This window comes from Vidua macroura, chromosome 16 (genome assembly GCF_024509145.1).
Source record: "Vidua macroura isolate BioBank_ID:100142 chromosome 16, ASM2450914v1, whole genome shotgun sequence".
Classification (NCBI taxonomy): domain Eukaryota; kingdom Metazoa; phylum Chordata; class Aves; order Passeriformes; family Viduidae; genus Vidua; species Vidua macroura.
The window spans coordinates 8,631,220-8,646,550 of NC_071586.1; the positions used below are offsets into that span (position 1 = coordinate 8,631,220).

Below are 15,331 nucleotides of genomic sequence, written 5' to 3' on the forward strand. Positions count from 1 at the left end.
CCTCTTTCAGATTTTAAACATATCTGGGAGTAAGAATTCCTGCAAACCCATTTAAAGCTGTTGTGTTGTCATGATCAGCTCCCAAGGCCACCTTCCAAAGTTCATGGCTCTCAGCCAGCAGCCCAGGAGTAAAGCTCTCACCAGTGAGGCCCAAGCTCAGAGATCATCTCATGAACCCAAGTCAGCCATATCAGCTTCCACATGTGGTAAGCCTGGATGCAGTTACTTTTGTAGATATCCTGTGGAAAAGGTGCTTCTGCTGCTGCTTCCTTTCCTCCAAGTCGTTCTTCTTACATCAGAGCTCTAATTTCCATTTAATAAGTCTATAAAAGTTGCTGGGCTGGCTTGTGGAATAAATTTACAGTTCATTCCCAACTGATCTGTCAACTGAGAACATCAGAAATTGTTACCTCGGGAGTATCTGTGGGAGTAAAGGAGACACAGCTAAGCTAGGTCAGAAAAACTACCATGTATGTCCTGTGTAAAACTGATTTTAAACACAACTGTCAAACTAGCAGGAAAATTGTCATAGTAAATTCATCTAAAGGAAGCTTTGAAACTGTCATTGGCCTTCTTCCACTAGGTATGAGAAACATGTTCTATTCTAGACTTGATAAAAACCAAGACTTTATAAAAAAGAATAGTGACATCTTGATACAATCTTCAGGGTTACTCTGAGCAAGAAGTACAAAATCTCAGGTGTCAGTGCCTGGTATTTCAGAATGAAATCCACTAAGGATAGGAAAAACCCCACCTGTCACTAAATAGCTCCATTTGACAACAAAGTGGGGGTTGAAACAGACTCTTGATTTTGTAACTACTCTAATCCAGTGTACAGACCTTCAGCTAAGCAGATTTGTTTCCAGTCAAACTGAGAACCAGTGATCCCATTTGAATGTTTTGACACTGTCTCCAGTCCACTTTGTGACCTCAACCATCACAGCTGTGACCCAGCAGGTAAACCAGCTTTAGCCTGTGCCCCTGCTCTTCTCAGCCAGGCTCAGGTCAGGATGCTGGTGCCAGCACATGTCCTGTAAGCACTTTCAGAGCTCTGCTGGCTCTCATGTTCCTCGGGAAGCAGTCTCTGTCCAGAGTAAAAACCTTTTGCTTAACAGTATCACCTTCTCCTTTTCTCCATAAAGAGTAACAGACTGAACCAAGAGAGGTTACAGTTATTGAGTTCAGATTTTGTGCCTGAAGACTCCCTTCCATGCCAAGGTTTGTGATGAAGTATCACTTTCAAGGCAGGATGCTTCCAGCTCAAGCAACTGTACATGGTGGGCATGGGGATGTATCAGCAAGCAGGAAAACTTGGTTTCCAACTGTATCAGAATCACAGATTTCACCAGCTGGTTTAGAGTTGTTGAAACACTTGCTACATGTCCAAAGGCTCCTTCCTGGTAAGACTCCAAGTGAAGTGAAACAAGGCAGAGCAGTTCCAGCTGTTGTTGGACAATGCAATCAGCCCAGCTTGCTGTCCATCCTCTACCAAGTTGCACTGCCATGAAACACATCTGATTTCTCTGCATCAAGGACACTGTGCTGTCATGTGCCTGCAGAAAACACCAACTCATTCAATACTAAATATTCCTTACCTGTAGGTTCAGACAACCTTATTTCATCACTCTGAAAAAGTAAAGAAATCCCAAACAGTTGTTTCTTGTGTTGCTGCACAGCAACTACTCTACCCAAAAATCTGGTGTTTCAAAACACTTTCAAAGTAGAAATTTGAAGGAAAATAATTATTCCTCCCAACCTCAGTTACTCCTTTCACTGTATGATGTGGAACAAGTTTGTGATCTGAAATCAAAACTTCGACCATTTTTATTATTCCAGAATCCCACATCCCACAACTTTTTAAACCATAAACAGGAAATACCTTCTGGCAAGGCATCTTCTATTATTGAGGCAAAAGGTGAAACTCTAGAATCACACACGGGTAACTGCAGACACATGCACTGAACACCTGTGAGGGGAGCCCAAGCAGGACAGCTGGGATTAGCATTAGTTTAGCATTAGAGCTCCCTGCTGAGGCTCTCCTGTACAGTGACCCCAAAATGCCACTCCAGTAGTAACTTTTAGCAGTACATTATATCATTAACAGAAATAGAATTGTTACCAGGGATGGTGTGGAACCCAAACATCATTTGAAGTGAAGCTGGACCTCCAGCACTATTGAAGAGCTGTTACAAGCACTGCCACAGGCAGTGTTCGAAGTCATTAAAACACCGACTGGAAACACCAGAGTCCATTTGAACAATTTATTAGTATCCTCTTTTTTTACAAGTTTTAGAAAAAGAATCCCAGGATTTTGCCTCCTGTGTGTTTTCGTCTCGCCTCCTCATGGTCCATGATGCCAGCTGAGGTTGTCAGTACAATATACCTGCCAAGAGAGAGCAAATGTTCAGTTTATCTCCCTGTTCCAGGCTGCTGCAGAGCTGACAGCACCAACTTCATCTGTGCTACAAAAAGCAAGGCCTGCTCCTGTAAGAACGGGCCCAGTGCAGTGAGACTGGGTTATCAACAGTGCCAAAGCAGCTCCTCTCACGAGCACAGCTCTGCAGCACACACAGGACACTGACAGACTTCTGCTCCCCAGCTATTTGCCTCTTTCCTTGCATATTCCCACTGGGCAGTCCCTGTCCAGCTGCTGGATAGATTTCTAGCCTAAGTCCACTTCAATCCTCCACAGATGCTGCTCCCCAGTGCAGGGAGGTGCCACAGTGCCAGACAGCATCTGCATCTTCAGCAGCTGTCACTGCTAATGCCAACATCTGCATTACCAACACACCTCACCCACACAGCTCCATGTCTGAGAACCTCCTGTCCCACCACTCTATAAATACTCTTAAAACTCCAAATGACAACACAGAGTAGCTACACAGGGCCAGCTGAAGCAGGAGTTACTGCTGGAGCTTTAAGAACAGAAACAGCACAGAACTGTTAATCCTTCCTCTGATGGGACAGACTGGCTGAGGCCTTGGAGACCCTTCCTGCTCTGCCATCCTGTGCACTGGGAATTACAGCTCTCAATTCCATGCACTTTGTGAAGAAAAGATACACCGCATAACAGTAAGATTTCCTGTGTTGTGGAGGTTTGTTCAACAGAGGCTCCAAGTTCCTCATCACCTCATATCTGATTAACTTGCGCACAGTCAGGACGTGTGAATTCAAGTAGTACAATTTACTTTCACTGACCTGGTAATTTACATAACTCCTTCCCCATTTAAGAACGGCCATTCATAAAGCCAAAACAAGTATGAGGAAAGTCCTACTTTCCATTAAACTGTGAAATGGTCAAACAAAGATTTTACCAAATTCAAACAGAAACAGTTCCTTGCTTAGCAGTGCCCCTGTAAAACTGGTTTAAAAGGGCATTTATATAGAGGATGGATTTTTACACTGGAATTTAATTCCAGGCTGATCAGAGGAAAAGGTGCCAGGTGAGTTTGTGAGTGTGATGTTTTTACACACAACACATCTGACCCTCCCTCGTACTCACCCAAACTGACGGGAAGGCAGCAGGTTGTTCTGCCACTTTTCCAAATCCTTCAGCTGCACATCAAATCTGGGACTGATTACACCACACTGCAAGAGAGGATTCCATTACAAACTGAAGAACGTTATGGATTTGCACACGTGTGAGCCCAGCTCCCGGCCTGAAGGATTTTACCAAGTGCTGTCACACACTCTGTTACCCGCAGCACAAGCGCTGCCTCCTCCCAGCCGGGACCTCACACCCCGCAACTCGGCACCCTTACTGCCTCAGCCTCACTCCCTCCTCCTCCTCACCTGAACAGCCCTAAACTGCTGCTGAAGCTACACCACCCACCTAATGCCCACACCTGGGGGAAGCACAAAAGCATGCTGTAACATCAGCAACATTCCCGGGATTGCTTAGGGATATTCCACCTCTACCTCTAACTCTCATACACACACAAAAAAAAAAAAAAAAAACAAACAAACCCACAAACAAAACCATGTAGATTTTAATCAGGAAGAAATTAACATGTTACTGGAATTTTTGAGGTAATTGTATTACTGACCAAGAGCACCAGCAGCACTACCAGTTACCTCACTGGCTCCAGTTATCTTAACAACTATCCAACACCAAGCCAGAAGCACACCTTCCTGCACTATGCACATTTTTCTGAACTAAACAACTGTTCCCTTATTGCAATGAATGAGAGAAACATTATATCCATTACTCTGAAAGATCTATTTCATCCTGGAAGAGTTCAAGGAACACTACCCTCAAACCCGACCTACATCACTTTTATTACACATACATAACACTGTGTCTACTGTAATTACTGTCTTTACTGTAACTACTGCAGTAATTTGGGGGTGTCAGCATTATCTGCCTTATACCCTCTGCAATTTTCAGATGGCATATTTATTCATCATGAGGACAGCCCCCAACACATTCTGACCAAAAAATATTTTTTATTTCTTTACTGAAGAGCCAACTCTCACTTGAAGAGCTGAACTGCAAACAGCGATGCACAGCAAGTCACCACAGAACTACACAGCTCAGTAGTTTGAGACAAAAGCATTTAAGAATTTCCAAAACACACACGAATGCCTCATATGCCCCAGAAACTTCACAGGCACCAATTAATTTAACATTCAACTTTTCCTCACTGCAAGCAAAGCCCACCTGGCAGCAGGAGAAAGATTTGTCTTCTCCACATCTGCAGCTATCAAACATCAACTGGAAACCAACTCAGCCCCTATCTCCTAAGACAAGTCTTCCAGATAGCTTAAATATCAATGAAACTGAGAAAGCACTAGGTAGCCAGAAAGCCTTTGAAGAGAGATTTCAGAAATACACAGCACTTGCAAGCAGACTTCCCTGAAAGCACATCTTACATGGTCAGAGTTTAAAAGAAATGTAATTAGTGACCCATATCACTTTGAATCCAGACAAATTAACCACCCTTTTAACTGATAGCATCCATGCTACTCTTATTTACACAGATTCAACAAATACTACCTTCTTTACAAGCTGTTTTTTTTTAAAAAATGGAGCAGACAAACATAAAATAAAGTCTCATTTAAACACTCCTTTAGAAAACTGAATTCAGGAAGACAAATCCTACCTTGTTGAGTCTGCCTGTGAGGTTGACAACAATCTTCCCAGCTCTGTGATCATCAATTATCTCGAATTCACCAATGTAACCTGCAGGAGACCAGCAGACAGAGACACAGGGAACACTTAGCTACAATAACACAACTAACTAACTATGCACCAAACTACTTCAAGCACCTCGATTTACTTCTTTTACCCCGGCAGCACCGCAGGGCAGCCGGGGGAGCAGGGCCGGGACTCACCGTGCTTCATCATCACGGTCAGGAAGCGGACGATCACTTTGGAGCACGGCCGGATGAGCACCTGGCGCTTGCCACGCTTCTCTGCATTGTTGATGCTTTTGAGAGCATCGGCCAGAACGTTCATCCGCACCATGGTGCCTGCAGGGAGGGCAGCAGTTACTGCACCGGCTCCTCGGCACAGAAGCACTGAGCAGCGCTTCTGTCACGGCTAGTTTTACATCTAAAAGATCCAACACTGACAGAAAGTTGCATTAAACCTTAAAAAGCATTCCCAAGCTAAATAAGCAAACCAAGTCACACGCTCAGCTGTGATCAAGAGTCACCACTACCGTAACACGTCAGGAAATCCAACACAGTCAAACGTGGCTTTATCAAAGCACACACACGATTTCAAAACCACCATCCAGACACCAAGCCAGCAGCGTGACATCTCCTCAGGTAAATCAGTTTGGCCTTAAAACCCAATTAACACCCAACGGCACAGTATCGATCGTGTGCAATAATTAGATCCTATGTGATGTTTAATCAAGAGATGCTGCTCGGCTCACTGATCTGCAAAAACCCTGCAGGGTGCACAAACGCAACACTTCGGAAGGGAAAGCCGGCAGCAGCTCTCAGATGCTCGCGAAAAGGAGCCTCGGAGCACGCCCAGCACGGCAGGGATGACTTGGCACTGCCACCCCTCTGACAGAGCCCGGGCGCTGCCAGCACCGTCCCCAGAGTTGTCCCTGCCCGGGCACGGGGGCAGACCCTGCGGCACACCAGGACTTCCACGGCTGAGACACCAGCCCCGCGGGAGCCAACTCCCGCCCCGGGCGAGAGCCGCCAGCCCCCCGCGCCGGGGCCGCCTCCTCTCGGGGCCCCGACCGCGCCCGCTCCCCCGCGCTCCGCTACCTCCTCCCCGGCCCGGCCGCACGATCCGCACGCCCTACAGCGCACCGGCTCCGCGGCTGCCCCGCGCCCTGCCCGGCCCGGCTCCCCACAGCTCCGGCCCGGGCCCGGCCGCCGCTCCGGCTTCCCGCCGCGCAGCGCTCAAGAGCGCGGGGCCACGGGCGGGAGGTGCCGCCCCCCACCCCGCATTCCGGGAGCTCCGGACGGCGCCAGGGGCGGTGCCGGCGGCTCAAAGCGGGCCGGGCGGGTAGCGCGGTGCCCGCTGCCCGCGGCGGCGCGGGCGGGGCGGGCGCGGGGCGCGGATGGCGGCGGGACGGGGCGGATGCGGCGCGCCCGCGGCCCCGGCCCCACTCACCGAGAGCGCGATGGCGGAAAAGGAAGAGCCCCGGCCGCGCGGGGCGATGGGAGGGCCAGCGGCGGGAGGAGATATCGCGAGACTTCGCCTCCTTAACTTGGCCCTTCCCATTGGCCGAGGCCGCGCGCCGCACTTCCGGAGCGACGCCACCGCCCGGCTGCCATGGGAACGGGGACGCTTCGCGCGCGTACGGCGGGGCGCGAGGGACAAAAAGCTAGAGCGCCAAGCTGAGTTCCCAGCTCGGGACGGCGGAGCGGGGACGCGGGGACACCGCGGCACGGGGACACCGCGGCACCGGGACACCGCGGCACCGGGACACCGGGCTGCGGTGAGCACAGCCCCGGCTGATGCATGGGCCGGTGTGTACTGAGCTCGCACCCCCAAGGGGCACACGGCGCTCGGCCGTGCAGCAGACGGGCAGCACCTAAGCCGGTGTCAGCGCGCTCCCGCTCCCGGGAACACAGCTCGGGACACCGCGCCGTGTCACGCTCGGCCGCACACACCCAGGATCTCTCCCCCCGACAGGCTGTGCCGCTCAGCACGGCACTGCCTCAACCCTTCCCAGATCTCCTGCCACACTGAAAAGTGCATGGACACCCTTCTCTGTACACTGACGAGGAGCAAGGCTTCAAGTAGATTCTCTTTAGTCTGTATTTACCTATTCAATAGTTACAATAGACACTGAAGAGAGTTCATTTAAAACAGTAAACTTTTCAAAACATTAACACAGGTTTCAGCTTTTTAAAGAAAAACAGTTCAGTTTTAAAAAAGGAGGGAGAGATCATAGAAAAGCACAAACAATTCAGGCTTATTTACAGAGTCAAACAGCATATTCAGAGTGATTTTGTATACAGACAAACATTCATAAAACCAAACGTGCTACAAGGCTCCATGACAACAGCAGTTTCCAGAACAATCAGCTCTTAAGGTTACACACACCTTCACTCATTTTCTACAGTCTCAGTGCAATGAGTTTACACTACAGCTAAATAACTGACCTACAAATTTATATATTCCAGACCCCTACTCCACACATTCTCAGGTACACACAGCCAGAAGAAGCAAACAGGTTCAGTGAGACAATGGAACCTTCTCCCCCATTTTGGATGTGCACCCTCAGCCATGGCCATTCTCACTCTGCTAATTGTCCTCCTGCCACAAAGATCAGTAGTAACAAGCCTCCAAGAAGCATCAGCCTTCAGAACTGCCTCTCACACTTGCTGTAGCCACAATTAATGATCAGCTAATCTAACACAGTTACAGAAATACTATCAGGCATTACAGCTCTGCTGTTGGGGTAGTTATGCCCAGGGTCTGTTTGATGAAGACACTTAACAAGCTCCACACATCAAAGAAGAAGATGCCTCAGACAGGATCAGCTCCAGGCTGCAGAACCCTACTCAGCACAGCAGAAGACAAACCCACAGCAGCTGCTGGAATGACTTTTTCACTTCATCAGGGAGCCAATTAAAAAAAAAAAGTCAGTGAGCAATACAACTTCTATTTTCTTAATTATACATTAATTCTCAAAACTGTTCCCAAGAAAACCTTCTACTAGAGTGAACAGCAGTTAAGTCTTCATTCATTTTTCTTTTCCTTGTGCTTGAGAAGTTTGTTGACCTCCCTTTTCGCCATTCCAATGTACTTTGTGATGATCCCGTGTTGGTTTAGTCCAGGAAACAGTAACAAGAAGCTTACTAAAAAGGAGAAGGAGGAAAAAAAAAAAGAACACTTAACAAGCTTCTGTCACTCTGCAATTCTTTGCTTCCCTTAAGTCCCATTAATTGCTTGAAAAGAGATGAACATAACCCTGCAATGAAAACACCCCACCACACTTAACCAAAAAGTTACTTCTGCCAGTCTCAATCCATTTCAGGCAGCTAACAGAAGAGTTCCTTGTGTTCTGCATGCCCACACTTACCAATAAGATAGGTCAGAAAGAGGTTGTGAACTTGCTGTCCAATCCAGGCAACCACAGCAAGAGTGAAGAGCATGGTCATGAAGTACTGAAAGTGAAAAGGGAAGAGTTACCACTGAGATGTTGGGTATTCTCCCTTCCCTTCAGTATTTGGCAGAACTTCAACATTTCAAACTAATGTGAACTTTTCTGGCTCTTCCCCATGTGATACCTATGCACAGGCATGTTAAAATTGAGGTTACAGGATCTCAAATTGTAATTGTCTATTCTCTCTTATTTTCAGACCATCAGCTGCACAGGGTGCACCTTCTTTTTTGCCCAGATCCCTTGCCTATCCCTTAGTGCCAGACTGTGCCATCCCCAAAACTGTTCTTGGGACAGTGGCTCAGTAGCTCATGTACCAGCTGACACACTACTAAAGATCCAGTTTTTTGGACAGTTTGTGCACACTGGAAACAACTTGTTCCCAAAATATTACCTATCCAGAGAAATCCAGTCTTCCTTTATTTTATTATCAAGGGTATGCTCCTAAACCACACAGAACTGCAAGTTTTAAAGTTTTGTATCCTACCACTCCAGGTCTGAAAAAATGTGTGACCAGTATCAAGTCATAGCCAGAAGTGCCAGTTGTTGGTCTGGAATACCATTCAGGCATGTGCCTTGCTAAAATACTTCAGACAAAGTTAAATCAGACAAGATCTGAAGACAACAGAGATTAATTCCTGGAACTCGATACCATTTTAGGCTTCTCCTCCTTCAGAGTGAAGAGGCGCTTCCACCAGCCAACAATCCGGCGACGAGATTTCACCAAATTGCTGCAAATCTCATGGAATCTTTGCTGCTGTTCCGTGGTCCTTTTAATAAAGGGAGGGAAAAAAGCCAGAAATAAGAACTCAAGATTTAATTTAATTTTTTTAAATCTCCCATGGCATTTTTCCAGCAATAAAAATGTACCCAGTGCTTATCCCAGCGTTTGCTTTGCTTAGCTGGATACCTTATTGAGCACTGTAAGTGCTGTACTTATTGTACACTGTAAGTGTAATTTTCCTGTGTGCTGACTCTGTTACATTTACTCCCCAAGAGCAACCACATCCAAACCAAAGACTACTGACCTTAATCTGATACCAGTGTGATACACACAAATAATCCACACTGACATAAGACTAATGACTAATTTATCCATTAGTCATCCTAAAGCAGATACACTAAAATTCACCTTTAACTCAAAATTTTGGTCAAAAAATGTTCTTCTTCAAGTTACTGCTTTTATACAAGACTTGCCTTTTTTCAAATCTGTTTCAATCAATCACATTCTTACTCTTTTTTCATCACATTTACTACTGTCTCTTTCCAAACATACAATCAGCACTCTTCCATATAATTTTACTTCTTAGAATCTATTATCCATTAATTACTAAAAACTAGTCTAGCAGAACTAATTACCATGCTTGATGGAGTGTAAACAATGTGCCTACTTCTTAAAAAAATCTGATTTTTCCAGAAGAAAAGGAAGGATAAAGGTATGTTGTAGTAGTAGTTATCTTCCAGAAAAAGAATGAAGAACAGTTGCTACTGTCCTCAGTTCATGTATTGTAGAGATTGCTGATTTCTCACTACAATGACTCTACAAAGTAACTATTTGATATCCACAAATCAGATACCCATTTTGATAAAGATCATAATTACACTCAAGAAACTGTTTCGATTGAAGCTTTCCTCACCACTTATTAGAGCCAAAGATTCGAGGAGCAAGAGCAGGAACCAGGTAATCAGCCAAACAGAGGAACATAACCAAACAGGAGACACCTGAGAGAACTGATGGGTCCAAATAGTAGATCATCCTGCAGAAAGAAGAGAAATTATTTCTGAGTGCCCAAACTGCTCAGTACTAGACATGCTTGGTCACTTCTTCAGACTGGCTTGGGGCTTCCAATAGCAGACCTACTCTCTTGCCTAACCTCAAACAAAATCACAAAAATGCCTTTTTCTCTTAATATACCAGATAAGAATATGCTACAAGCAAACAAGATACAAAGTTCAGTAGAAGTAAAAATTCATCATTATTATTCTCTCAGAAATTGACCAACAGTGAAATTAACACTGACTGAGGGATGATGATGAGTGAGTGAACATATGAAATAACCAGGTAGAGTAAAAGTTCTAATTTTGTTGCTCAAGTCACAGAACTCAGATCCACTAGAGGTTGTCATTTGCTCTGTCTCTCCTGGGAGAGCCAGCCAAACCTGTTCTGGACAAGAGGCCTCAATCTCCACTTAAAGCAGTGCTGCATTTTCCATATTCAGTCTGCCATCACTCAAACACAGCAGAAGGGCAAGTGGATAAGAACCAGCTGATCTCCAAAGTGTCTAATAACATCCAGCTGGGCCCTGTGTTATTCAACTGTACTTCACAGAACTTCCTGAAAACTGAAACAGTAAAAGCAAATAAATGACCCAGTCCACAGTGGGGCTGTTCTGTACATCTGCAGAGTGCTACTGTGCTGGGTGTTCAAGGTCATTTTGTTGAGTTCAGAACCTGAAGCAGTTCTGCATTTCCACAAAGTATTACTCAGCACAAGATTTTCCCTGCTATAATCACAGAATTTATAACAGAATACCCTCAACTTCACACAATTGCTTCTTTTAAAGGTTACTTTTCAGTTTCCATTTGATTTCCACCTTCCTCATCTCCCCTAGAAGCAAAAAACTTTATATTAGCCAAAGTACCAGTTACCCCTGGCTCACCTGGTTCAACATTTATTTTTGTAATTTCTCTCCTTATTGCAGGAACAGTTACAACTGGCAAACTGCAGAGCTGGCACAAGCAGCTGTCTGTGCAAGGCAGTCAGGTCTTTTTTACTACCACGTTACATAAGGGCACATCCAAGTGCCTCCAGCACCTCCAATCAGACAGGCAACATCCTTCCACCCTGGTGACTGGACGTTACCTGCAGTCTTCCCTTTTCCCCTTTCTCAAAAGACATGACAGAATATTAGAAAACTCTAGTTGTGCAAAAATAGCAGAACTTATCCTAAACCCACAGCAAAGAGGCAGAAAAGGCTATTTTGCCCTATGGAAACAAGCCTTCCCTAAGGATATTGCTGGTGGTGTGTGGGGGGGAAGCCAAAGCAGATCATGAGATCTGACTAAGAAGCAGGGTACAAAGAAAGAGGGCAGAACATGAATGCACCACTGAAAAACATTCAGCTGAGCACAATAAAAACCCCAGCAGCTACTGTTGGTAAACAGCTTTTGCAGAAACCATTCTGAGCAGGATGTGAATCACGTTACTTCCTGCTTTCATCACTTCTGTTTTTAATTTCTAACAAAGTTGACACATTTTAAGAAAAAGAACCTAGAGTAAAAGCCTTTCTATTAAGACTTCTCCAGGTGTCCAACTAATTTTCTTAATAGGTTTGGTACCAGCTGTGAAGATGCCATGATGTTGCAGGCTCCTTCCAGAAGGCACTTACAGGAAGGAAAAGGAAACAACACTCATCAGTGCCAGAGGAAACCAGGCTCGCTCCCAGCGAAGAACTTTATCGGTCATCAAAATCACTTCTCCCCATCCTTGCAAGTGCTCCTCCAAGCTTGCAGTTTCAGAAGCCTACACAAAAAGAGAAGAAAACTCCTTTAACTAACCAGAGTATCAAATTAATTCCCACACTGAAGTAGCTAAAAAAAACCCCCAGTGAAATAATTAAAGATCCCAGCCACAAATCTTTCTGAGTAATTAAATTAGTAATAATATTGTGAGTTTTGTATTAAGTTATGACACTGTAGCAGTGCTGCCTTTAAGCAGTCAAGATCCTAGCAGCATGTATAGGCCAAACAATACCTCCTCCCAGATTTTGCCAAGGTGTTTTCCCCTAATCTCCCATTTACCACACCCCATCCCCCCAGATTAGTAGAAAGTCAGGTTTTAAAGCCTCTCAAGTTTTCAGTGTCAATGACTGGAAAACTGTAATATGAGAAGTGTTTAAAAATGAATGTATTTTCCAAGACAACTCTAGCACATTAAATTGAAGCTTTCTAGCTGCTGTCCAATGCCAGTTTATTATGAAGAAGATGGATAAAGACTCAGAATCCACAATAAAGTTACCCAACTGATCACATCTGGACAGCAAGTTTTCCCACAAGCTGCCCAAGACAGCCTTTCAACTCCACTTCCTACATTCCTCCCTACACCTCTCCTGCAAGGAGGCCCCACTTGTGCTGCCATCAGCTTGTTAAGCAGTTCACCTGAGGTGTTCCACACTTAACAGAGCTTAACAGTCTCCCCTCAGTGGGAGATAGCATCTCAGAGATTACAAAACTCAGGTAAACCGTACACAGAACCGACTGCTGCCCGAGCAGTAAGAGGAGGAAAGTCATGAAGATATGCACGTCTGCCATGCAGAAGTAACAGAACAGGTTTCACTCTCAGCTGTGTGCTACTCTTAATTCCAGTAAGAACTCCGACGCCACTAGAATAACAAGCACAACACAGCTCGTGGACTTCCTACAAACTCTGGAGCCTCCCTCCAAGCTGAGCTGCTGGAGCTGTTCCCTGTGCCCAGCCTGGGTGTGCAGCACCGCAGCCCCCAAACGCGCCCAGCCTCTGCCCCTTCACAGGTTTTTACAGCGATTTTCCCATTTCCCACGGCAGACGCTCACCAATTCAGGCATAACTGTGTGTATATATATATATAGCCTTGTGTTTATTTAACTATTCAAGCATATCTTGGCACGTTCAGTTAAGCTGAATCACCAACGCCTGCCGCTCTCCCGTATCGCTGCGGCGCTCGGTCCCGCAGCGGGAGGCTGCACACACACAAACAGACACACGAACTCTGAGGCTGACACAGACAGACAGACAGACAGACAGAGTCGGGACAACCGCCGCCGATCACGTAACGCCAAGCGCCGCTGGGGCTCCGGCCCGCGAGCAGCAGCGCAGCCGCCGCTCCCACGCCCCGGGCCTGCACCGCAGCAGCCGCCCCACGCCCGGCCCTGCGCCCATCCCGCACCGAACCCCCAGCGCCGAACCGCGTCACACAGCGCGGGGCCGAGCGGCCCCCGCCAGACACCGCTGCGGGTAGGACAGAGCAGAGCAGAGCAGAGCAAGGGCGCGCCTGGCTCCGCCGCCCCCAGCAGGCTCGAGCGGCCGCCCGCCCTCACCAGCTGGTAGACGCTGTTGTTGTCCCCCTCCGCCATCTTGCGCCGCTCCCGCACCGCCGGCCACGCCCTCCCTCACCACGCCGCGCCGCCGCCTTTTATAGCCTCCGCGGGCCTCCTGAGCGCCGTGATTGGTCAGCCCCGGCGCCCCGCCGGCCGCCGGTTGGCTGCTGGGATTCGAACCGCGCGGGGCGTGCGCGCGCCCCCCTCGCGCGCCGCAGTGCGGCTGAGGCGGCGGCGGGGAGCGCCGGGGAGCGGGCGCGGCTGCGGGAGGGGCGGCGGCCCCCGCAAAAAGGGACAGCATGAGCTGGGCTGGGAAAGACCTGAGTCCAGCCTGCGGCCGAACACCGCCACGGCACTGAGTGACACACATCGGATCCTGCCTTAAAACACCTCCAGGGACCGTGACTCTACCACCTCCGTGTGCCGCTCGTCCCAATATATAATCACTCTGCGAAGAAATTCTTAATGTCCGACCTGAGCCTCCCCAGCCCAGCTTAAGATTCTGCCCCCTTGTCCTGTCCCTTGTTTCCTGGGAGCAGGGCCCGACGCCCAGCCCCTTTGAGCAGCTTCCTGAGGTCACCCCCCTGTGTCCCCAATAAACACGCCGGGCTCCCTCAGCTGCTGCTCCTCCAGCCGCGCTCCAGCCCCTTCCCCAGCCCCCTGCCCCGCTGTGAACCCGCTCCAGCCCCTTCCTCAGCCCCCTGCCCTGCTCCGAACCCGCTCCAGCCCCTCAGTGTCCGTTCTGAACTGGCCACACCACCCGAGCTGTGCCCTCAGCAGTGCCCAGCCCCGGGCCATTCTGTTGGTAACATCAAAGCCCAGCAAGGTGTTTTATTTCCTTCAGAACTCGTGGCAGCATGGGAATAAATACAGGAGAAAGGCACTGGGATATAAATATTGTTTCTGACTCAGCTTTCTAAATGCTTCAGGCACGTGGGTTAATGAGCGTTATCACCGTGCCCAGAATGCCACACAAGGCTATAATGAGAACAAAGAAAACATCTCGGGCACCAAAACTTCTCTGGCACCAGCTTGATGGAGACAAAAAGTACTAAGGACAATGTAAAAGCAAACATATGTCTATACTGAATGGTCTGGTCTTTCACAGGGTGCTTCTCACTCACCCTAGAACATACGTAAAGAACAGATGCCATACTGAATAATTTTCAAATTCATTCACATGCCGCTAAAAGCTAACAGTATCTTTGTGTAATATTTTACACTTATAAATGGTGGAGTTCACTCCCAAAAATCTGTAATTTTACCACAGCAAAGCTCACACAAAAGGTGATTTCATAAGGAAGTGATGATGCCAGCAATAATTTTATTAGTCTTTTAAAAGAGTATGGAGCCATACAGAGGCATGACCTCATAGCAACCATCCAGTGTCTGAAGGGGGTCTACAAGCACAGGGATTCTTCATCAGGAACTGTAGTGACAGGACAAGGAGTAAAGGGTACAAACTGAAAGAGGAGAAATTTGGGTTAGATATTAGGAGGAAATTCTTTACTAAGGGTGGTGAGAACAGGTTTGCCTGGGGAGTTTCAATGCTGGGAGATGTCCCTGCCCATGGCAGGGGTGTTGGGACTAGATGGTGTTTAAGGTCCATTCCAACCCCTCACCATTGTGTGATTCTATGATGCAGTTCAGTTTCTGCAGATATTTGCAGTGCC

General features: G+C 47.4%; 2 protein-coding genes across 3 annotated transcripts; both read right to left on the minus strand.

Moving 5' to 3' along the window:
* Nucleotides 1-2,247: 2,247 nt before the first annotated feature.
* RPS15A (ribosomal protein S15a) lies at nucleotides 2,248-6,657 on the minus strand. Its single transcript, XM_053992021.1, has 5 exons — nucleotides 6,581-6,657; nucleotides 5,335-5,472; nucleotides 5,103-5,182; nucleotides 3,503-3,588; nucleotides 2,248-2,383 (listed from the first exon to the last, which is right to left on the minus strand). Exons 2-5 carry the CDS (start codon nucleotides 5,465-5,467, stop codon nucleotides 2,290-2,292), a joined length of 393 nt encoding a protein of 130 aa, XP_053847996.1. The 5' UTR covers nucleotides 5,468-5,472; nucleotides 6,581-6,657; the 3' UTR covers nucleotides 2,248-2,289.
* Nucleotides 6,658-7,213: 556 nt separating this feature from the next.
* On the minus strand, nucleotides 7,214-13,761 carry ARL6IP1 (ADP ribosylation factor like GTPase 6 interacting protein 1). Of its 2 annotated transcripts, none has more exons than XM_053992020.1 (6): nucleotides 13,659-13,761; nucleotides 11,972-12,105; nucleotides 10,223-10,339; nucleotides 9,235-9,352; nucleotides 8,502-8,586; nucleotides 7,214-8,277 (listed from the first exon to the last, which is right to left on the minus strand). In XM_053992020.1, exons 1-6 carry the CDS (start codon nucleotides 13,692-13,694, stop codon nucleotides 8,159-8,161), a joined length of 609 nt encoding a protein of 202 aa, XP_053847995.1. In that variant the 5' UTR covers nucleotides 13,695-13,761; the 3' UTR covers nucleotides 7,214-8,158. The 2 variants fall into 2 exon arrangements, with proteins under 2 accessions (XP_053847995.1, XP_053847994.1); XM_053992019.1 differs by having other exon boundaries at nucleotides 10,220-10,339.
* Between the last annotated feature and the right edge of the window lie 1,570 nt (nucleotides 13,762-15,331).

Excerpts from the sequence above, each read along its gene's own strand:
- RPS15A (XM_053992021.1), bottom strand. The coding sequence starts at position 5,467 with ATGGTGCGGATGAACGTTCTGGCCGATGCTCTCAAAAGCATCAACAAT. Across the intron at positions 3,589-5,102 it reads TCACAGGCAGACTCAACAAG|TGTGGTGTAATCAGTCCCAG; the intron begins GTAGGATTTGTC and ends CCTCTCTTGCAG. Across the intron at positions 2,384-3,502 it reads CTGCCTTCCCGTCAGTTTGG|GTATATTGTACTGACAACCT; the intron begins GTGAGTACGAGG and ends CTCTCTTGGCAG.
- ARL6IP1 (XM_053992019.1), bottom strand. The coding sequence starts at position 13,694 with ATGGCGGAGGGGGACAACAACAGCGTCTACCAGCTG. Across the intron at positions 10,340-11,971 it reads GTTGTTTCCTTTTCCTTCCT|GATGATCTACTATTTGGACC; the intron begins GTAAGTGCCTTC and ends TTCTTTCTGCAG. Across the intron at positions 8,587-9,234 it reads AGGAGGAGAAGCCTAAAATG|TACTTCATGACCATGCTCTT; the intron begins GTATCGAGTTCC and ends TTTCACTTTCAG.